The following is a 23,828-nucleotide window of genomic DNA, read 5'->3' on the forward strand; positions in this document are numbered from 1 at the left end:
TGTTGAAATTGGTGAATTTAAAATCAATTTTTAAATCATCTACAACATAAAACTAAATATATAAAAATAGATTAAAAATCAATTCTAAATTTAGAATGCGTAAAACTAACCATATGCTCAATGCACCAAGACACATCACGTCCAGTGATACAATTTTCTCATGCAGGTAACGAAACGTAGAAAATCAGAAGAAAGGCAGTGACTATAAATAGGAACTAGGAGTAAAGTAAGGTTTCATGCAGGTTTAATTATGTGCACGATCCACAACACAATTTCACATGGCCAGCTTGCTCTATGTGGTTTATGGTTCGACTCTGCTAACTTGACAAACAACATTATCAATGATTAATTAGCTCTTAGTAAAATGTATTTTAAAACATAAAGTATAGTTATATAACTAATTGAAAATAAACATTTTAATTTTTTTATAATTTCATAATTTATTATATATGTACAAGCACTTAGGGGTTGTGCATTTGTGGTCTCTTTAGGTGGCTCTTAGGCTCTATATTTTTAGGGATTTGGTTCTCTATCATAGAGGTGTGTGGGTTTGGATGGTTTCTAGGCTTAATTGTTCATGGCAAAGGGTTTGTGGTGGTACTGCATATTGAGGGAGTGGTGACCTAAGCAAGTGGTAGTTAATGTTTGCAGGTGGTTTGATGTTGGCTTTTGGTTCTTTCTTTGTTGGCTTGGTTAATATAGGGGGTGGAGATTCTGTTTAGAGGTTGCTATGGGCAGTGTATCCAAAAGGGGGTGGTTTTGACTTTTCTATTCTGTGTAATGTGCTGGAGGTGTGGGTATATTGGTTGTTTGATAGGTACTGGTTCATAAAAAATAAAAATAAAAAGAGTTAGGATTTTATTGATGAGATCTCCTTTAGCCTTGGATCAGTGATGAATCCAGGTTAGGAAGAGATAGTATGCATATAAGTTATTCCTCACAGTATTTCCACAATCTGAGATTTTTCCACCCAAACCAGTCCCTATCTAAACAGAATACCCCTAATCGTCTCTTCCTATCTCTTCATAGCCTATCTTTGCCAAATTCTATTGAAATTCTAACTAACACTGATTAACTAAACTCCCTTAACTACCAGAAACCAACCCATTGGGCTTTACCTAACATAGAAGCCAGCAAGCTATAAAAGAAATGCGTTTGTTCATGAAGCTGAAATTTGGATGTAGTAAATGTATAAATTCTTCAATAATCAATCAACAATATGAAATCCTTCTTCATTAGCATTTAGAATAATCTAAATTTCTCAAATTTCTCAATGTTTTGCTGACTTTGTTAACCCACCCCCTTCTTATGGCTCTTGTGTATGGTTCCCAGAAATTGAATCCTACATTATTATTATATTGTATAACACTTAGTGTTTTATGGCCTTGTTTGCTTGTTGAGTAGATCCATTTTACTAGACTTAAATTTTACAATATCAGAATTATGTCCATAATTGCGTGTTGCTGATTTTCAATTGTGCCCTTTACTATATAATTTTTCCTGCTGTTGAGTATGAAAGGCAAATGAGAATCTGATATCAAGATAAGTAAACTCAAATTTTGAGCATTATTCTATTTTTTTTTATAAATCAGAAGTCATAGTTAGAGTTTCTCTTGGAAATTCATGCTCCATAAGAGTCTAATGCTTTATGCAACATGAACAGGTTGGTGAGGATGAATTTGGATATATGCTTGCCAATATACTCAAGGAAAATAATGTAAACAATGAAGGGATGCGTTTTGACCCTGGTGCACGAACTGCTTTAGCATTTGTTACATTGAGGAGTGATGGAGAGCGAGAGTTCATGTTTTATCGTAATCCCAGTGCTGATATGCTGCTCCAAGAAGATGAACTTGATTTGGACCTAATCAGAAAGGTAAAAACAAAAGCAGAATTTGTGGTAGTCAAACCAAAGCAAAATGTATGCCAGAATCCACGTGAGTTCTTCCAAGGGAAATGAGATCACTATTAAGCAAGTTATTCAACATTATTTATGTTGCATTTTTCTCATCTCAAGTAATCTTTGTTCAGTTACTCAAAATTACTTCATTGAACCAGTACCTTGTGAATTGTGTAAACATTAGAACTCACTGAGTAAGGATCTAATCTAAGGCATCGTTTTGATTGCTTATATAGCATTATTCTGTAGTTTAAGAACTCCCTTTCAGGTTTCCTTAATATCAGGTAAAACATCAAAATGATTGCCAAGTCTATGTTCCTTTTAATATTTTCCACTTTGACTCAATTCATAAATTCTAGTAATATTGTTCTATTATTTCTTTCTGGCAGGCCAAGATCTTCCATTATGGTTCTATAAGTCTTATAACAGAACCATGCAAATCAGCACACATTGCTGCAGCAAAAGATGCTGGTGTAGTTCTGTCTTATGACCCTAACCTGAGGCTTCCGTTATGGCCTTCTGCGGATAGTGCAAGAGAAGGGATTCTGAGTATATGGGAGACTGCAGATATCATTAAGGTTCCTCTCCTATCAATAGGGCCGAATGTATATTCTTTAGCAATAGACTTTTTCTTGTTCCCTTTTTCAAGAGTACAGATTACAAGGGAATGGAAAAAAACAGACAACAATACCATCTCTAACAACCAATCTGATAATTATTCAGATAAGTGAAGACGAGATTTCTTTTCTTACAAAAGGTGAGGACCCATATGATGATGCTGTCGTTCATAAACTATTCCATCCAAACCTCAAGCTACTCCTAGTTACCAAAGGTGCAGAGGGGGTTGCAGATATTATACCAAGGTAAGCCTTCCAAAGATGCTACTTTCTGAAAATCATTTCAACTCTTGCTAATATTTGTTTTATGGTCACCATTTGGTGTATCTTCAAAGGTATGGAAGTAATACGTGCCAATTAAGTAGTTGTTGCATAAACTGTACTCTCATATTCCTATCAGATTAAGAATTGAAACAAGTTATTTCTACTTTCTAGAACAGCAAATGTGTATGTCTCTCTCTGGTGCCACTTGAGCTAAGGTTCCTAGGAAATTTGGGTTTCTTTCTTTCTTTCTTTCTTTTAAGTGCACTGTTGTTGAAAGACAACAACAACATTAGCTTTTTTCCACTATATGGGGGTGGCTACATGGATCACACTACTCCTTTGACTCGGTTAAAAATCAGACTTCTAGAGATACTATTTATGATGAGACCTTCTTAACAACTTCCCCTAATGTCCTTCTAAGTCTCCCTCTCCCCTTTTTCACTAAACTACAACATCTAATCTCTATAGGGCTAATGATGAAAGAGATATGAAATAATCAAACTTCTATAGGTGTCAAAGGCTAATGTCCTTGTTGCAATTCTTGCATACATTAGTTGGTACTGAAAATCATGGAAAACAATATCATGGATATTTGTTTATTAGTTGATCCACCGTGATTAACATCCATATCTTCTGGAATTTGATTACAAAAAACAACTAAAAAGAAGACCTGGAAAAGTTATTAGTTCTAAATTCTAATAACATTTGGTGCTAGTTATAGTGTACTAATGTATTATTGATAATAACTATGGAGCCTGTCCTACTATTTCTTTGCAGGAGTTCTGTGGTAGGGTCAAGGGATTGAAGGTGGATGCTGTTGACACCACTGGTGCTGGTGATGCATTTGTGGCTGGAATACTATCACAATTAGCTGTGGATCTTTCAATACTTCAGGTGAGCAAAATGTATATTAACCATCCCAAAAGTTTACACCACACAACAGCTGAAACTCATGTTGTACGAAACATCTATTATTGCTTGAATTATTAAAACAAAACTCAATCTCTTGAGTCTTAATTATGCAATTTTATTCCCATCACCCGATGTAATACAGACAAGAATTGAAAAGTAGCTTGATTAAAATAATATCCCTGCACATGGCCACCCACATCTGAGGTTAAGTCTTATGAATTTAATTGAAATAAGCTAATGATATAAAAACTTCTTACACTGTCATTCAATTATAGATTGTCATATATGGTGAAATTGACGATTTTTATGATTTATGATTGCAGAAAGAGGATGAGTTGAGAGATTCTCTCAAGTTTGCTAATGTCTGTGGTGCATTGACTGTGACCGAGAGAGGTGCAATACCAGCTTTGCCCACCAAGGAAGCTGTTCTGAATGCTATGCTTAAGCCCGTATCCTAACTTTACCAGCATACTCTTTGTAATTATGTGCATCAGTGAAGATCAATTTTTTTGTTTGGAGGGAAGTATTTAAATTCTTAGGAACTTGTGAGCTAGTGCAATAAATAAGAACTGATCGTTTCAATAATTTGGCAAATGCTGAGTTCAAGCAAAATTCTACCAATCCAACATTGGGTAATGGAGAATCGTTCTCCATGCATCAATTTATACTACTACTTGTGACTTACTTAGGATAATCTGAACAAGCACTTGGGAGGACCAAACCGAGCCCAAGGAAACAAAATTAAGATAATCTGTATTGAGAAAGCTCATATCTGTACCTAATGGGATCCTGTAAAAGAAAATTTGGGGGAGAATCCCACCAAGAAATGCCTATGTTTTGAGCACCAAAAGAGGTAAGTTTGTCCACGCAACCATTGCCTTTCCTAAAAATGTGAGATATCCTAAAGTTGCATGAATTAACTAACTTTATACAATTCATCCAACGGGTAAATGTATACCAACGCAAAGAGCTTGGGTTATGGTGGCATATTGAACTTGTGACCAACTTAGCAAAATCTTTTCAACCAATCTATCATGAAATAATTGTTATATCTAGAATCAATACTCGTGATATTATCTAATTGACGTATTGAACTATTACGGAGTAATTGCTATGTCCAATTTGTAAGTATTCATAATTTTTTTTAGGTGTAAATATGTTTTTTTTCTTTCTTGTAAGTTAGTTTTTTTTTTTTAAGTTTATTTTTCTAATTTCAGTTCCTATAAGTTTGTATCTTTTCAATTTTTTTTCCTGTAAGATATTTTACTTGATTTAGTCAATGTAGGTTTATGTTTTTTCCAACTTTGGTCCTTGTAAGTGCAAACTTATGTGGTTTGTAAATGAAAAAATTTAAAGTCTTTGAGACCAAAAATAAAAAAATGTTAATTATAGAGACCAAAAACATATTTAAGTTTTTTTTATTCAAGTTAAATATAAAAATAAAAAAGGAAAAGTATATTTAACAGAAAATATTTAAAATTACAAAAGAGATGTACACAATTTAGTAGATTAAATAATATTTATTAAATTGATAAATATAAAATAAGAATATTTTGTTTTGTTAGTTATAAAAAAGAGAGATAAGAGAAAGGATTTAGAGATAAAATGAAAAATAGATTTAATTGTGACTTTAATTTATGTAAATATAATTAAATTTTATTTTGGTCTTTAAAAAATTGTTAATTTTGATATTAATATTTTTTTCTAGAAATATTTTTCATTTCTTAATAATAATGTGACATGGATCTAACTATACAATAGTAATTATTCTGAGGAGACATAAGGCAACATATATAAATATATGTCACCTTATCAGTAAGTAGTGGCAAGGATTATTTTGGAAAGTTTAAAATTTATAAAGACAAAAACTAATCACAATATTTTAAAAAAAATTAAAAAATATCTTTCCCTAAACAATAATAAAGTAGAAAAAAAAAAAGACATGCAACGCAAGAAGCATTCAAGAAAAGACTTCGTAACAAAATTGTCTTTCTTTTAGGAGTGAGAACTTTCATCAACATTTTTGACTCTATATTTGTCTAAACTTAGTTACCTGTGTTGGGCTCTTGTGCGATTGATTTTCACGCCAATGGATTTTTGGTTATGAGTAGTACAGATAACCAAAAATCCATTTTGTACTCTGGCAAATGACTTTATTGAGGGTGTTGCTAGGTGCACCCAGCATTATTGCTGGTGCATCCAGCACTTAAGGTGAAATAACAAAAATATTTTTGATCCGTAAGTCATTTAAGTTGATCCGTAAAAGCCTTACGGATCAACTTGATCCGTAAGTTTTTTATGGATCAAGTTGATCCGTAAGACTTTTATGGATCAAGTTGATCCGTATTGTTCCGTAAAAGGTTTACGGATCAAGTTGATCCGTATCAACCTTACGGATCAACTTGATCCTACGATTTATGGACCACCCTCACACACACCCATCACAAATGCGAAAAAAGCACCGGAGCAGTTTTGGTATTTAAAAAAAATGTTGGGTGCACCAACAATAATGCTGGGTGCACCTAACAACACCCCTTTATTAAATGGATATCATATTTGCTTTTGACATGGGTCTTGTTTATCCAAGTATCGTTACGTTATTAAAATAATCGAATTCATTAAAATGATATATTACTTTTATTTCTTTTTACATGTCCTTTAAGATTAGTAGCGGAAATACAGAGATTATCGTGTCTTTGTGTATGTATTTATTTTGTGTTATATTATTTTTATATTTATTATTTTTTAATTGATGTATATATTAATTTTAATTCAATATATTTTTCGAATACATGTTAATTTATATATGAATTTTCTTATTTTTCATACTATCTTTTGTGTATTGTGCCTAGTCTATCATATTTTAGTAGTATTAAAAAAATATCTAAGTTTAATAACTAATGAAATAGAGAATTACTTTAAAAAAATACAAAATCAGCCATGTGTATCCATATTTTTTCATTAAAATTGAAATATTTTATCTTATTATTGGGTTATAGTATAAAAAATGTAATTATTATATAAATAGATATAAAAAAGTTATAAATATTAGATAAGTTACTCTTCTTGTTCCTTAATTTGTTTATTAGGTTCAATTTGATCCTTTATTTTTAATAGTTTTAATTAGATCTCTTATTTTGTAAGATAAACTAGACTTGATTTCTTTATTTTTAAAAGGTTCAATTTGATCTCTTGTTGTGTAAAATGAATTAAATTTGGTCTCATTTTATTCTATTAGCTTCAAACATTTTTTCTAAAAAAAATACAGCCAAATTTGGTTTAAATTATAATTAAATTGAATTAATTTTTTAAAAAATAAGAAACTTAATTAAAACTTTTAACAATAAAAGACCAAACTAAATATATTTTAAAAAATTATGACCTATTAAAACTTTTAGAAATAAAGTAAAGAAATTGAACCTACAGTAAACCAATTCCAACCATAACTTAGAGAAAGATCCCGAACCTCCATTCCATTAATTTCCCAAACATTTTCAACCATAGATAAGTATAGTAAAAGAGTTGTGCACTATGACCAAGTCTCATTATGGTTGTGCAAAAAGGGACACAACACCCCGATATTAAAGGGTGTCCTTACATCATGGGCACCCTCCCTCTTTAAGAACCTTTGACCAATCTCCAATTTCAGTGCAACTCCAAACTAAACTAACTAGAAGAAACTCTTTCGTTGTCATACACACTATCAATTCACCACACAATGGCTGAAGATCCTCAAGACGTAGCCGATAGGGAGCGAATTTTCAAGCGTTTTGACGCCAATGGCGATGGCCAAATCTCTTCAGCTGAGCTTGGAGAAGCACTCAAGGCCCTTGGATCAGTCACAGCAGAAGAGGTGAAAAGGATGATGGAAGAGATTGACACTGATGGAGATGGCTACATTTCATATCAAGAGTTCACAGAATTCGCCAAAGCCAACCGTGGCCTAGTCAAAGATGTTGCCAAGATTTTTTAACTTAATTAGCCCCACTGCTCTTTTGTAATTAATTAACCAGAGATGTGATACACATGCAATAACTTGTATAACATGATTTCTTGTGTATCTCTTACTATTACAATAATTTGTTATATAATTTGTTGTACAAGTAATATTTCTCTTAATTAATGAATTGAATTTCATTGTGCTATGTTGTCAGCAACCAGAAGAGAAAACGGTTTGCGTGCGCATGGTTTATAATTTTCTATGTACATGATGATGGCAATTAGAGATTCATTCATTTCATTATGTCAGCCTCTTTTGGACCTTTTTTTTTCGCCTTAATAGTTGGGCTGTTTTGCAATCTGACTTATTTTGTATATAAGTATTATATAACAAGGTCCATGCTCTAGATGCCAACATAGGTACACCAAACAATTAGAGATGATCTAATCTTATTAAATGGAACCTACTTTAAAACACTCAAATTGTAAGTTTGTACGTCATCTAAACAAGTATGTAGACACATGACCTTATTTTATACTTTATCTATATTCAACTATTGTTCATCAATGCCAAATTGGCTTTGTTGTGTGGGTGTGTGTTCTTTGAGCCTGAATCGGTGGAGAGAGAGCTAGAACAGGGTCTTCTAAAATTTGAATGTTCTAGAGCCAAGAACTCATAAGGATAAACAGATAAAGTTTTCCTATACTGATATAACATCATCCACAAAGAATGAAAACAAAATTTAATTAAAATATTCTACCAATAAATTGAAAATGTTTTTTTACTATTTATCACCGGATTAAAATTGTTAATTTTTATAATAATTATTTCAAAATATATATATATATATATATATATATATATATATATATATATATATATATATATTTAAATTGATTTCTAATTGATAGAATGTGCGGAAATTAAACTGGCCATAATATATTACACTTTACCCCTTTGGTAAGGGAAAAAGGTAAAGGAAAAAATGTATAAACAAGAAGTATATTCCTTTGAATTTTTATTTCTACTAACAACTTGAAAACATTCACATCTAATCCCTGCACAATGGTGAGAATCATGGCAACAATGATTCTCAATGACCATAGAGAAAATCATCATCCTCACACTCTGAAACTCCTAGCATTGCCAAAGCCAAGTGACTTTTCATCTCATTATTTGTTTCTTGTAATTGAGGGTAATAATCAATCACATATCCATTACCAAAATAACCAGATTTCCTTCTTCTAGAGAGTACAGGCTCTACTTCTCCTTTCAATATTGCAACAATCTCACCTATGCTTGGCCTCCTAGATTCTTCACTTGTAACACAGGCAGCTGCGGCATCAATCATGCGAGCCATTTGATCTGTGTAACTCAAATTGTATTTGACTTGAGAATCAAGCAACTCTTCAATGGCTCCTTTCCCTTTTCTCAGCAAAGGTTTAGCCTGCAAATGAATGTAAAATTGGACGTGTGTAAAAAATATCATGTCCATTTGTAGAATTTTAGTCACAAGTAAATAAAGTAATCAATATATATCACAATACTTTTTCATATGATAAAAAATTAAATTTTGTCTCGACTGTTCAACCAAATGCATTAGATATCTAAGATCCTACTTAGTTTAAAAGAAAAATGTTTTATGTTTCTATTTTAATTTTCACAATAAATATAACAAAAAAAAATCACCATGTTTCAATTTTATTACCCATTTTCAAAGATTTCTTAAAAAATCTTTAAAATCAGGAAACTAAAAAAAACAAAGAAGTTAAATGACATTGTTGTAATTATTAGTGAAATAAAAAATAGAAATTAAAAACATTTGCTTGGACTAAATAGTCCTAATTGTCATATTTCACAACTGGATCAGCCAATTTTATTATAGAACCAGAAAAAATGACAAATTTTCAACTTTGTTCTGTTTCTCCTAGTCTTGTAGAAGTTAGAAACTGATGTAGAAGTCATATAAGCTATATGATAGCTTTGTTAATTAATTATTTGCTTAATTGATATGAGTAATTGATGTTCAGAGGGTTTGGTTATATAAAATTACAATCCATAACATTTGATCATTAACTCACCCATACTACCAAGTTTTCCTCTCCAGGGGTTCTTTTTGCTTCAATTGGCTTGCGGCCAGTTAAGAGCTCCAATAGAACAACTCCCAAAGCGTAAACATCAGTCTTATCTGAAACTTTTCCATGTTGGAAATACTCAGGAGCCAAATAACTGTTGAGAAAATCCAAGTATAAAATACTTGATTTTAATGATCATAATATGAAAAAAAATAAGGCAAAAAGCCAAAAAGATCCCAAAGATTAAATTTCTGAATCAATATGAAGGGGTTAAGTTCATACCCAAATGTTCCTTTCACAGTTTTGCAAAGGAAAGGAACTGAAGGTGCAGAAGTCCATGAAGCTAGTCCAAAATCACATAACTACAATTTAACAAAAACAATAAGAATGATTTGTAAGGGATTCTAATGATACAATTTGCACTATGGTATACTCCTACTTATCAGCAATAGAGCAACACAACTTACCTTGGGAATCTTCTTAGAGGAAAGCAGAATGTTTGAGGGCTTAATGTCTCTATGAACAACACATCTTTCTGTTCCATGATGCAGATAAGCCACTGCTTCTGCAATCCCAATTGCAACTTTGTACCTCACAGACCATGGAAGTGGTGAACTACCCTTCTTCCTCCCTATAGAAAAAGCCCCAAACTATAATCAGTGAAAATCATGAAATTCAATTGTAATCACTGCATAGCAGGTGGAAATCAAGTAAAAATATAAGAGAAAATGAGTACCATGTAAGTGATGCTCTAAGCTTCCCCCTGACACATACTTGTACACCAAAAACAAACCCTCCTCTGAGTCAATACAAAACCCCACAAGAGGAACAACATTTGTGTTATGCAGAGAACTAGCAATCATCAATTCTCTGCAAAACGCCTTGACACACTCCTTGTCTTCCTTATCCAACCTTTTAATAGCAACAGAAGTCCTCCAAATCCCAACTCTTCCTCTAAAAACACAGCTCAAGGCACCTCTCCCCAACACTCTCTCTGTCCATAACAAAACAACAAATCACAATCTCACACAAAGGAATCAAATTCAATTCACTCAACAGAATACCCACACACGCACGCCCACACGTACAAGTTACCTTTGGAGAAATTGTGAGTAGCAGACAGAATTTCATCATAGCTGAACCTGATCAAAGTGTTGGCCACGGGAGACAAGCTTTTCTCCGGTGACTGTATTCTCCTCCATTTTAACTCCTTCACTTGAGACTCATAGTCCAAATTCACCATCAAAAAGGTTGCAGCAGCAGCAGAAGCAGAATAGCTCATGTTGAAGGACTCAACCTCAACCTGAGAGCAGAAGCTGAACCTGAAAGACGAGTGAACCGATCGAGGGTCAGCACTCGCCAATTCTGCTCCAGAATCCGCCAGCAACCACGCCTTATTGTGCTTCAAAGTTGCCTTCCTTTGACCGTTAAGGTCGTTATTGCCGCCACAAGGAACAACACCAACACATGCGAAAGCATACTCCCACATGGTTTTTTTCAAAAAGGTCATGAGTTTGTTGTTATGCCTTTTGTAGTCAGAAGGCTCATTTCCAACAGCAGAAGAGGAAACGAGTGCATTGGTGTCACCAGAACAGGTTCCTTGAGAGGAACACAAACTCATCATGAATGAAGTAGAGAGAACAAAAGGCTTAGAGAGAAAAGATAAAGAAGAAAAGTGAGGAGAAGCTTCTTTGCTTCTTGTTAGATTGGAGCATAGTTTTTTTTTTTTTTTTCTCAACTGCACAGAAAAGAAGAAGAGAGAAAGATGGGAAGTGGGTGGAGCTGTCTTTGAATAATTAAAATTGGACTAGTGTGAAGGTTGCATCAAAGTGAGAGAAGGTGAAGAATTGAAGATGACCTTGCCTTTTGAAGATTTTAGTTATGTTATGGCAAAATGTTTATAATAATATAATAGAGGGAGGAGAGAGCATGAACTGATGGTGAGAATTGAGGAAGAGAATCTTGTGTTTTAGAGACTGAAGATGACACAAGGTAGAACACACACCAGGGAATATTTTTCTGCATAATTTAGTTGTTTAAGTAGGTGGGAACTCATGAATAAAAAAACATACATATAAAAATAAGAAGAAACTAGCTATCATGTAATGATTCTAATACGCATGCATTTTCACTTTCAATAACAAATTTAACAAATAATTGTAATTGAATGGATGGGAAAATCTACTAGAAAGTCAACAAATTTTTTGTAATAGTAAAAAATCGTTACAATTTCAGCACCCATTTTTAAAATGTGAGGATAGATGGAAGGAAAAGAGGGATTGGGAGAAAAATCAAAGAATGAGGGAGAAAATAATAGATGCAATAAATGATATCATGAAAACAAAATAAAAAAGTAGGAAAAAATACGATAAAAAAGAAATAGGAGAGAAGTTGAGTATACTACTATAAGATAATAATATCTCTATTATTTATTCTTTAAGTAATTATCAGAGGCTTTGAAAGAGAGAAGGCTGGCTTTTTTATAAGATGTGGCAGATGAAGGTATCAGGCATAAAATTAATAGCGGTGCACAATTTAAAGATAGAGTTCAGTTTTTATTCTTCTTGGTTACCTAAGAAAAAAGAAGTATGTGATGTAATGGCTTTGAATAAAAAAATACGAATGCTTGTGTAATGTCTGCACAAAAATTCCTAGATCTTTAAAAGGGGTTTGGAACGTAAAAAAAAAATCATTTTTTCTCTTATTTTATATGGGAAAGAAAACTATGAAAATAATTATGGTGAAGCTATTAATGTTTATGTAAAATCTATTGAATTATTTTTTGCATTATTCTCTCATGACATACGAAAAATTATGAGGGAAGGATCATGAGAAGTTTAAATCCAGTAATATCAATATGGAATATTCGATTGGCTTTGCAGTTTGGTGAATATACAGCCAATTCCTTCAAATCATATGCTTGTTTCATATAATTGACTCAATTAATAAATCTTAGTTTATTAATTAGTTTTAAAACGTACGTTCGAATTTCAATTAAAATTTTATAAATGATTACAGAGTTTATTGTAATTGCTCGAACCTCTCACGAACGGCGGCCAAATACATTTTACCTTTGAATCACGGGGTGTGTCGGCCGGCGCGGAAGGAAGAGCATCGAAGAGGTGACTAAGGCGAGTGAGGTGACTGAAGCGGTGATGAAAGTTGTGTAGGACAACTGAGTGAAGAAGCTAGGTCCTCAATGAGGTCCATAGTAACACGACTGTTTGAAACGAGTGAGGTCACTGAGTGTCACGTGCCTAGCTACATCCCGCGCACACCACATCGGTCTTCACGAAACACACATTGTGGAAGTTTTAACTTTCTTATTCGAGTACGAGTTTCTACAGTATCGTTGTCGTTTTTTAACTAATAATTACGAAACTGTCACCGCGTGTTATATTACAGCAGTTATTTTTGATCGATGTCGTTATTGTGTTGTTAAAACTACTTTTGCTGGTAGTGTATCTTTTTCTTTTTTCCTCTGAATTATAAAATTTATCATACAATTGACTATGCAAATAACATTTCTCATAATTTAATACTACGTTAATAAAATACGTTAATAACCTGGATGGTCCCAAATTCTTGTTTGCAGTTAAGGGGCTAAGTCTATCATGACACGTGGAGTGCGATTCCATCCGTATCAGAATGGAGCCTACAAACTACCTGTAAAATGGACATGAATCGTCCATTGATCTCCAATATTAGAATATCTTATAGTTGATAGTTTAAAGATAATTTTTTAATTTTAAATATTATTAATATAACTTTACTTTTAAAAAAATTATACAATTATTTTTTATTGTTTTAAAGATAATACTAAAATAAAAAAGTATACTAAAAACACGATAAAGAGACATTAATAATATTTGATATTATATTTTAGAAAGAAAAAAAGTTATGATTAATTTTTCAATCATTACTTTCTAAAACAATGAAACCCTTTTATAAATACATCCAAAAATTAAACATTGCACATTTGCCATTGTTATTAAAGAAAATAATTAGAAATTATTGTGACAATTTATTTTTAGAGTTTTATGATGATGTATTGACCTGTAATCCAATTCTAAATTACTATGGATGTGACTTTTAAGATAATGTTATTCAAGTCAATAAATTTATTATAAATCAGTTAGTTTTTTATTAGATTATATTATAAAATTATTTTATATTGTAAGTGTATAATTATTTTATTTTTATTTTTAAGTGAAAATAAAACAATTAATATAATTACATTAACTTTTATACTAATGTTAATACAATTAATATTATTTTTCACATTGATTCAACTGCCTTATACTTATTCAGGTTCTATTCATTTTATTAATTCAACGGAATTTAGGTTTAGACACTTTCCAAAGAAAGAAAAAAACATGCTTAGCATAACTTTTTAAAAGTTTTATTTTTTTGTTTTACTTTAATTCCACTGGTGAGTTTGCACAAACAAGCTCGTAGCCTCTTTACCATGAGTCTAATAGCAACTCTATTAATCTACTGATACGATAAAAAAAAAATAGTAAATCTATTACTATGAGTTACTAACAACTAAACAAATAAGTTAGTTGATGGAATAATTATTGTTTAGAAATAAATAAGAATATTGTTGATTATGTGATTTTCAAAATTGTTTCAAAGAGATCAGGTAACTAAAGGGCATCATATTCATTTGCACAATTTGAAGACAGAGATCTATTTTTGTTCTCCGTCGCTAAATGGGGGGGCTTATGTAATAACCTACCTCTTAGGTCATAATAATAAATATGCTTATCGAAGTTCTGTGAACTTTTACTAAAGTTATAAACACATGCTACAAAAATGTTGTACGAGTTAAATGGGGTTGTCATTTTTCAAAAATATATATAATTACCAATTGAAAATATTTATTCATAATAGTCACTTACCTATGATTTTAACTTTTTAAGCATATACTAGAAATATAGGTTTATCTTTATATTTGTAATTATGTTTTGATTCATTATTAGTTATAATTATATATGAATATGTTTGGTTTTTATAAATAAATTTGAACTGTCAGTGTAAAATACAAATGATTATGGTTATAAATGAGTTTCATTGGGCATAACGTAATGAAATGACTTTGAATAATAAAATGCAAATGCTTATGTAATAAGCTACCTCATAAGTCAGACTAATAAAACTGCTTATGGAAGCTCTGTGAACTTTAACTAACGTAAATAATCACATGCTACAAAAAGTTCTTCGAGTAGTTAAATTGGGTTTTTCATTTTTTAAAAAGGTATATCATTTTTAAATAATCACATGCTACAAAAAGTTTTTCTTTGTTATTTAACATTTTTTATTTTTATTCTTATTTTTTATTTTAATCCTTATAAAATATGTTTTTTTCATACTTAAAACATTTTAGATAATTTTTTTAATAATGAAAAAAATTATTTTAAAAAATAAAAAACACTATCTCAATTAAGGATTTAAAATAAAATAGATATATTTTATAAGGATTAAAATGAAAATAAAAATAAAAATAAAAATAAAAAAGAAAAACAATAAATTACAGGAATGAAACAAATATTTGAACTAATATATATAATTACCAATTGAAAAAAATTATTCATATTATTTACTTACTTACTATTTTAAGTATATGCCATAAATATAAGTTAATCTTATAATAGTTATAATTATTATATATGTTTGGGATATTTTTAGTTATAAATATTATAGATAAAAAATGAATTATAATTATGATTGTAATGGTATTTAAATTACTATTCACTCAGTTATAGGTCCTAGTACAATATTTTTTTAAGTGTTGATACGAGAGCAAGTAATATAATATCTTACTTAGATTTTATTCATTGTCAGTATTCAAGACTCAATTATTTTACTGTACACAATTAATAGTTTTAATTTTGTTATACATTTAAGTATTTATTCCAAAAATTATTATTCTTTTTAGTTCATAATTTATAATTCAATTTCTTCATATGTTAAAAATTTAAAATATTTTATATTTTTATTCACAAATCAACATATATGGGGTGCATGACATGTATTGCTAAAATTTATATTTTAATTTAAAAATATATAGTTCAAAATATTATTTTATAAAAATATTTTTTATTGTAACTAGGAACTTATAATTTTAGATTGCTTGAAATATTAATTATTTAAATTACAACCTTACATAACATAATTATTTTTTTATTTCTCTCATTGTATTTTAAAAATAGTAGTCTATCATATATATAATCAAGACCTATTTGATCCTTTATCTTATATTTTATAGTTCAATTTAATCTTTTATTTTTTAAATATATTATTTTGATTTTTTTTTCAATTTAATCATTTAAAAAAAGGGGAGAAAACTGAATAAAAAAAATTATTTTTAAATGATTAATGATATCAATTTTAAATAAATTTAAGGATAAATTGAAAAAAAAAAGTAAATGATCAAATTAAACTAAAAAATAAGACAAAAGGATCAAATAATCTTTTTAAAAAATAAAAAGATTAAACTAAATCAAAAAATAAGATAAATGATCAAATAAATCATTTAACCTATAATCATCAACTATATATAATTGGAGAACAATAATTAATAATTAAAATATTACACTTTAGTTTTAAATACCTGTTAACACAAATATAAAAATATTTGTATATTTATTATTTTATAAAATGTTCATAAACAATATTATCCTGTGTATATAGCACAAGTCACACACTCTAATATTTACAAATATTAAAACCCAGTTCGTCAAAAACTTGAAAAGAATGAAGAAAGAGGATCATCGTGAAGTTATGAAGTGACGTACAGAGTCAGGAAGATATATATACTTTTTTTGACAAAATGAAGATTTTTTCAAAGTTTACAAAATATATACTTCTTCAATTAAAATTATAATATTTTTTATCAATATTTATTTTTTTATTTTAAACTATTTTGAGACAAAAATATTAAATTATTAAATTAATATACTAATTACAAAATAAAAACTATTTACCGTGAAAGGGTCGAAAAATTGCTTCTACCAATCTTACCTTATGTAAGGACCGCCCATTGATCTCCAACCATGTTATTTGATAAATGTTTATAAATGATTGCGACACCTTTGATTTTAAAATTAAAATATAAGTATTTCTTTATCTATCCATCAATTTCAATACATCATGATTAGTAAGCTTTAAAATATAAATTATTGCACTTATGAAACTATAAACAAATTATTAATACCAAATTAATTTAATAATTATTGCACTTATAAATAACTTTTTAGATATATCAATTTAATTGCTTAATAAAAGAAATTTATTGAAATAATAAAAGATGATTTTAGTATTTATTGTATAAATTAAAAAAATAAAATAAGATAAAAACAAAATAATATTTTATAATTATTTATAAAAATACAAATATTTTCTTAAATGAAGAATAGATTTATAATTAATGAGACTGAAAATCACTTTACATGTCACTTTCGATGACAAGCTTCCTTATATTTAGATTTTTAGCAACTACTAGCCTACTACTTTTTTTTGGCAGAAAGCAGCTACTTCTAATCGTAATTGTAAATTTTTTTAGTAATATTTTTTTTCTTATAAATTCATAATTTTTATAAAAAAAATGCTTTTATTTATGAATTTGCATTTCTTTTAATGAAATTGTAACTTCTGAAGAAACTTTTTAAAAATTTCTTCGCAAGGCTTTATTAAAAGCAAAATAATATTAATATTAGGCAAAACAAAATCACTGTAAAAGTTATGCAAATGATGAGCAGCCAAAAAATACATGAATAATTATACGAATCAAATAAAACAGTATACCCCCTATTAATCTTAACAACACCAATCACCCAATACAAAACATGTTTGACAAAATTCCACACCTATATGCAAGAGTACTAAGGCAAAAAAGCATATACCCTATCATAGTATGGCACCAAGTCAATTTTGATCCAACAACGGAGTTAGTGAAAATAAGTTTTATGGGAATTGAGCAAGTCTCTTGATGACATAAAAAAATCTACGTGTAGTGAAGAAGATTTAAAAAAATGAATATCACTATAGATCATTTTAGAAAAATAGTGTGAGTTTCAATATGACAGTGTTAGATTTGTGTGGGTTTTATGAGCTAAACATTTCAAACCAAGCAAGTTTCAATAACCAAGAATGAAGAAGAAGAAAAAAATTGAATAAGGTGGCATTCATCTGTCATGGCCTCATGGATAACTTATGTATGCAATGGTTTGTACTTTGTACAAGGCCACCTATTGAATATGTTGTAAGAATTGTGAGCATATATATTTTCATTGAATCCAAAAAGCAGCATTTACATCTTAGATTAAATATTTATGCTTCCTTAGAATTGTCCACTATTAGGAAGATCTTAAATCTTTAGAATAACAATACTAATAAACAATAGTATCTAAAAGTACACAATGTGTGTTACAAGTTACAATAGTATAGTTGTAAAAAAAAAAAAAAAAACCTTACAATAGTATCTAAAAATCTTTTTAACAAATGCTGCAAAGTTATTGGTTTTAAGAAAAATAAAGATAACAGATGTTTAATTTAAAAAACCATAACATTTAATGCATTAAATATTAAAATAGATATTTGGATTTTTAAATTTTAACAAAAACTTTAAAGAAACAATATTATTTATCTTGTTTTGTTAATAAACTTCTAAAATCTTTCTCTGATGGTTAATAATTAGACATTACAATAATCAATCATTCAATTGGTAGAATGATATGACTTTTTTTTTTATCGTGAACGAATATGAACATTTCAACCATGCACATTCAGATCTTGATAATCTAGCTGCTAAACCCGTTAATGTGAAATAATCATATTATCTTTTCGGATAAATAACATTTTAAACCAGTCTTTTAAATAATGTTATGTAAAGATGGAGATTGTTATTAAGGAATCAAAGGTAGCAGATTTTTATAAAGGAGATCGTTATCAAGGACTGATAATGTATTGACATTTCACACCTTAATTTTTAATACAGTCATATTATTATTTTAAATAAATAAATTTTATTATTTGTTGAACTAATGTTGCAGGACCCTATTAAAGATTTCCAACCATGTAGCCTATCATCAATGGTGATAAGCAAGTACTAGTTCTTGATAAGACATTGGGAATGCCATTAATGAAGTTTGTTAGGCATTCTAAAATTAATTTCAATCTGCCCAAATCCGATAGTTTGATGAAAAGCAGAAACAGAGGCTGGGCTTTAAGAATTGGGCCCAAGTGGTGGGGTATTAAATCTTGAGAAACTCATTTTTTTTAGGATGAGAAACACAATTTTAAATGTTGATGTCATGACGTTTAAATCATATGATAACGAGCTATACTTGGGATGCATTAATTACAACTACTTGAAAGTTACTGATAAAAATATCTAATAAATTACATCAAACATTTTAATTATTTAAAAATATTTTTATTTATTTAAATATTAATATTTTTTTAAAAGAAATCATTTATGATTTCACTCCAGTGTATCGTTGAGAATTGAAAGTTTGGAGGGATAAAAATAAATAAATAAGAATGGCTTGCATTATGATGAGTTGGATTTTTGAATCATATGAATCTTTGGATAATTTACATATGAGAATGAGGAATTGTAAAGAAATGAAACCAGGAAAATGTGTATTTGAAAAATGTTCAAATATGCCAAAAATTGAATTATCCATCGTGAACAAAAGAAATGCAACCAGAAAACAATTATTATAGATAATAATTTATTGAAAAACATCGGCACTAAAGGTCTGCGTGTCGAAATGGTTATCAGGCATGACTTAAAATCATGTGAGCTTTGTCTGCCCTTGCAGGTTCGAATCCTGCCTCTGACGTTTATAACATTTTAATTTTCTCTATTAATGAAAGAATTGAAAATTTTAAAATAAAATGAAAAAGATGAAAGATATCGCTAGAAGGAGGGCTTGAACCTCCGACCTTGTGGTTAACAGCCACACGCTCTAACCAACTGAGCTATTCCAGCTTTTAACACATTACATATAATAATAAAAATAGTTTTTTGAAACAATAATCAAGTTCTTTTTTTTCCCACCAACTATCTCTTTGATTATAGGTTATTTTGTATACAATAACTTATCTTACTTTGGATTCAATCTTGAAATCTGATGAAGAAGTTGGTATTTCAGTCTGATGGGCTGACCTGAATTTTCAAATAATATAAGATTATTTGGGTGTTTAGATGATAGTTTAATTTTGAAGAAAAATATGTATGTCATATTAATAAGAAATTTAAACAAGCGTTTTGGTTTATGTAATGGTACAAGGTTTATTATTGAATAATTAGGTGTGAACATAATTGGAGTTATTGTTGTTCCAAGAATTAACATTGGAAATAAAGTGTATATATCAAGATCTAATTTGATTTCGTTCGATCGAATGATTCCTTTTAAATTTAAGAGACGACATTTTTTTTTTCTTATAGTCTGTTTTGTAAAGATTTGTGATGATGAAAATAAATAGACTTTTATTATTGGATATAAAATAGGTATTTCAAAATATTTAAATGTGTGATGAAAACAAAGAGGTATTTCAAAAGATGAGAGAAAGAGAGTTTCTTATTTTTCAAAATTTTTAATTTTAGTCTTTCTTATTTTAAAATAAAGACATTTAATCATCATTTATATGAAATATACAATTTTGGTCAGTCCATTAAATTTGAAAAGTGTTGATTCGAAAAAAAATTAACATATGACCCAAATTTAATGACATAATACAAAATTATTTGTTTAATATCTTTATGATTAATGTTTTCAATTTGATAGAAGAATTAAAATAATGGATTTTACAAAAGTGAAAGATTAAATGTCTCTATTTTAAAATAATTAAAATAAGAAGATCAAAATTACAAATTTTAAAAAATAAAGTGACTAAAATTGTATTTAAATCTTAATAATAGTTCATTTGGAGTTAAAAAAAATTGTATTAAAAATAAGAGAGATAAATAAAATATTTATAATTTAAGTAATTCCTTAATAGAAATATTCATTAATAGAAATTTATTGAGTCATTTAAAATTAAAATGTCATAAATTGAATTATTTATATTAACACATTAAAAATGCCCTTAATAGCCCAGCTAAGCGGCTGACCATGCGCATGTGTAAGCTCACTTTTTAGACTTGGTGAAGTCTTCTTTTGAGTTATATTAGTGAAGTCTATTGTTACTATTTTTTACTATTTGACCAAGTCTAATTCAGCTTCTAGCGTAGAATGATTAATCTTCTTTCAGTCGTAATTGATTATGCTTTATTTTTGCTTAATACATTACGTATTTAATTAATTAATTAATTTTTTTTAATATTTTTTTTTTCATTTTTTAAATCCATTTTTTCAATGATCTACTTTTATACCTTCATTCCGATATTGGAGAGCTTATAAAATATGACGGGAACTTGTAGATTTTTGTTGACAATTTTGAATACAAAATTTTCTATTTATTTGTGTTTTCTTTAGAACTTTGTGTACAAATATTTTCTACAAATTTTTGTATAAATTTACAAAAATAAGATCAATTTTTTCTTAAATTTTTTGAAAATTCCATAGATTTTTTTTCATATTTCTATACAAATCTTCTTTTGTATACAAAAACTTAATGTTTCTTGCAAACACTTTCAAAAAAATAAAGATAAAAATTTTCAACTTTTTAAAATTCAGACAAAGATAGAAAAATCATAAAAAATAAATTTAGTAGTGTTATTATTTATTAATAAAGTAAAATATATTTTAATATTATAAAAAATTAATCATGAAAATAGTTGATATTTAAATAATATCATTAAATACTTAAAATCACTTATAAGAGATAATATAATCAAATTACATTGAATTCATTATTATAATTTTAATTATTTCAATCTCTCTGAATTTTTTTCTTAAGCTCCACCACTGTATATACGTAATTGTAAGAACTCATTTGTAATCATTAATTCCACCAATAATACTTTTTTGCTCTCTGAATGTTTATGTTTCTTTTGGCCTCTGTCGTGTTTCTTAACAAGACAGAACAAACAGAAGGCTAATAAAGAAATTACGTGGGAAAGGAAAATAATTTATGAAGACTTAGATTTTCTTAAAATAAGAGATCTAGTAAAAAAAAAACTTTGTAAATTATTAAAAAAAAAATCCTTCGCGAGAAAAAGCACGATTGCAATGTGGCTCTTTATTATTAAATAACAATAAGTTAAAAATTCAAAGGAAAATTCCATATCTAATGGAAATCATGGTGTGGAACATATTAAACTTTTGTCAAAAAAATTGTTTCATACCATTAGAACTTCTATTAAAAAAATCTTGATATTTAGAGAGACTAAAAACATGTAAACGTTAATATTAATTTAAACAAAATGAAATCACTACTTATTAATTATTAAGCATGCACTAATTAGTTATAATAATCAAAGTGTTTATATAAAACTTATTTTAAATATTTCCAGTTAATAATACAAATATTTTAATATTTTTTTTTTTAGACCACATGTATTGGTTCTCAGACAATTTTACTTAAAATAAATAGAACCACTATGTGATAACAAATAAACATTGGCAAATTTTTGTTAAAAGAGAAATTTCAAAATATACTTAAATAATTTGAACCACAACCCTATTGTTTGGATTGGACCTATAGTGGCTTAACTCTAATCCGTCTTATATCTTTAGAAAGCCCAAACAATTCCAACAAAGATTAGATCATAATCAAAACCTAAAGTATAATTATTGTAAGGGATTGGAATTCTATGCCTTCCTATGTGTATCATGTACCTCCCCTTTTTTTTAAAAAAAAATTCCAACCTATCCCTTCAATTTCCCCTTCTTCTTCTTTCTCCCACATCAGCAGCAAACGTGCAACCCCTTCCGTTCATTCTTCTCTTCTTCATGCAACACAATTTGAACCTCGTTTTCTAGTTTCTTTTCTTCTCCAACTCAAATATTATTCCCACAACCATCAAAGGTTCCAGCACATAAGTCTCCCTCCTGTTAAAATTAATGTCTTGTTGGAAAAGGTATATGACTTACGTAGGAACTAATAAATAAATAAATAATAATTAAGAACTAAATTGTAATTGAATTGAATAAGAGAAGTTTTTTAAGGTAACGATTACTTGATAGGAGTAGTGGTTATAAAAGGAATTAATATCCTACTAATGTGAAACGAGGTCCCCTTTCTCACAGAAAAGTGTTTTCTCTCACCCATAGTCATCACGAACGTAAAGAGACAAAAAAAATAGTTTAAAATCTTGTTTTTCTCCTATTTCAAGGAAATCAAAATACGCCGGAGTGAAGTCTTCCTATGGAGAAAAATACGCATTATTTGTTTATTTATTGTTTGTGAGAATTATAGATTTTCAAGATTCTGTTGGTTTTCTATGATTGATCATCTTGAAAACCCTTAATTGTTTTACATCCTCTTCCAACTCTGCACCCCACATGTATGTTTCAATGCTTCACATCCACATTGTGAACTTGTTTCCAAAATGAGTATTTTTGCTTCTGGAATGACAGTTCCAAAACACCTTTTCCAAAAGTAAAAAATAATCATTTTGCAAAGATTCTCTAAAGGAGGTAGGTGTTAAGATTAGAGAAGAAGGTGTTAATTTATTAAGGGTAATAGGATAATTTCAAGCGAAAGAGGAGAGTATGGGATTCAAGTCCCTTATTGTAAGTAAGATCATGCATAAATCACCCATAACGGATTTTGGGCTATGTGCTAAGGATTCTAACACAACTAATGTTATTATGAAATGTACATGTTGATTACATAATAACATCTCGTCGTTCTGATAGAATTATTATTAGCTTGAGACTTGTAATTTCATCCATTTCAAGAAAGAATATATATATATATATATATATATATATATATATATGAAATGTATATTGTATGTGTTCTAAAATTTGCATAAAAAATACTTTGAAAATAAGTTAGTTTTAGGGATTAGAGATGCAAGTTATTCGCTTATTCGCCATGAAATGAAGAGACAGCTAATCTACTCCGTTTTGATTAAAGCAAAATGTGAAACGTTGAAATCTTCCGGGGGGACGGAGGGTCATAGAAGCAAAGTTTGATTGAAAGATTGAGAATATATT

General features: G+C 28.9%; 2 protein-coding genes, 1 non-coding gene and 1 pseudogene across 3 annotated transcripts; 2 read left to right on the top strand and 2 right to left on the bottom strand.

Annotated features, from left to right (window-relative positions):
• Positions 1-823: 823 nt before the first annotated feature.
• LOC114383723 lies at positions 824-4,543 on the top strand (annotated as a pseudogene).
• Positions 4,544-7,337: 2,794 nt separating this feature from the next.
• On the top strand, positions 7,338-7,838 carry LOC114383350 (polcalcin Nic t 1). The gene has a single exon (XM_028343010.1). It carries the CDS (start codon positions 7,412-7,414, stop codon positions 7,664-7,666), a length of 255 nt encoding a protein of 84 aa, XP_028198811.1. The 5' UTR covers positions 7,338-7,411; the 3' UTR covers positions 7,667-7,838.
• Positions 7,839-8,548: 710 nt separating this feature from the next.
• On the bottom strand, positions 8,549-11,730 carry LOC114383352 (probable serine/threonine-protein kinase PBL7). The gene is made up of 6 exons (XM_028343012.1): positions 10,804-11,730; positions 10,445-10,702; positions 10,176-10,339; positions 9,991-10,070; positions 9,715-9,862; positions 8,549-9,080 (listed from the first exon to the last, which is right to left on the bottom strand). Exons 1-6 carry the CDS (start codon positions 11,330-11,332, stop codon positions 8,727-8,729), a joined length of 1,533 nt encoding a protein of 510 aa, XP_028198813.1. The 5' UTR covers positions 11,333-11,730; the 3' UTR covers positions 8,549-8,726.
• Positions 11,731-19,634: 7,904 nt separating this feature from the next.
• Positions 19,635-19,708, bottom strand: TRNAN-GUU. The gene has a single exon. It is a non-coding gene; the product is annotated as a tRNA-Asn (tRNA).
• Between the last annotated feature and the right edge of the window lie 4,120 nt (positions 19,709-23,828).

This window comes from Glycine soja, chromosome 14 (assembly GCF_004193775.1).
Source record: "Glycine soja cultivar W05 chromosome 14, ASM419377v2, whole genome shotgun sequence".
Lineage (NCBI taxonomy): Eukaryota > Viridiplantae > Streptophyta > Magnoliopsida > Fabales > Fabaceae > Glycine > Glycine soja.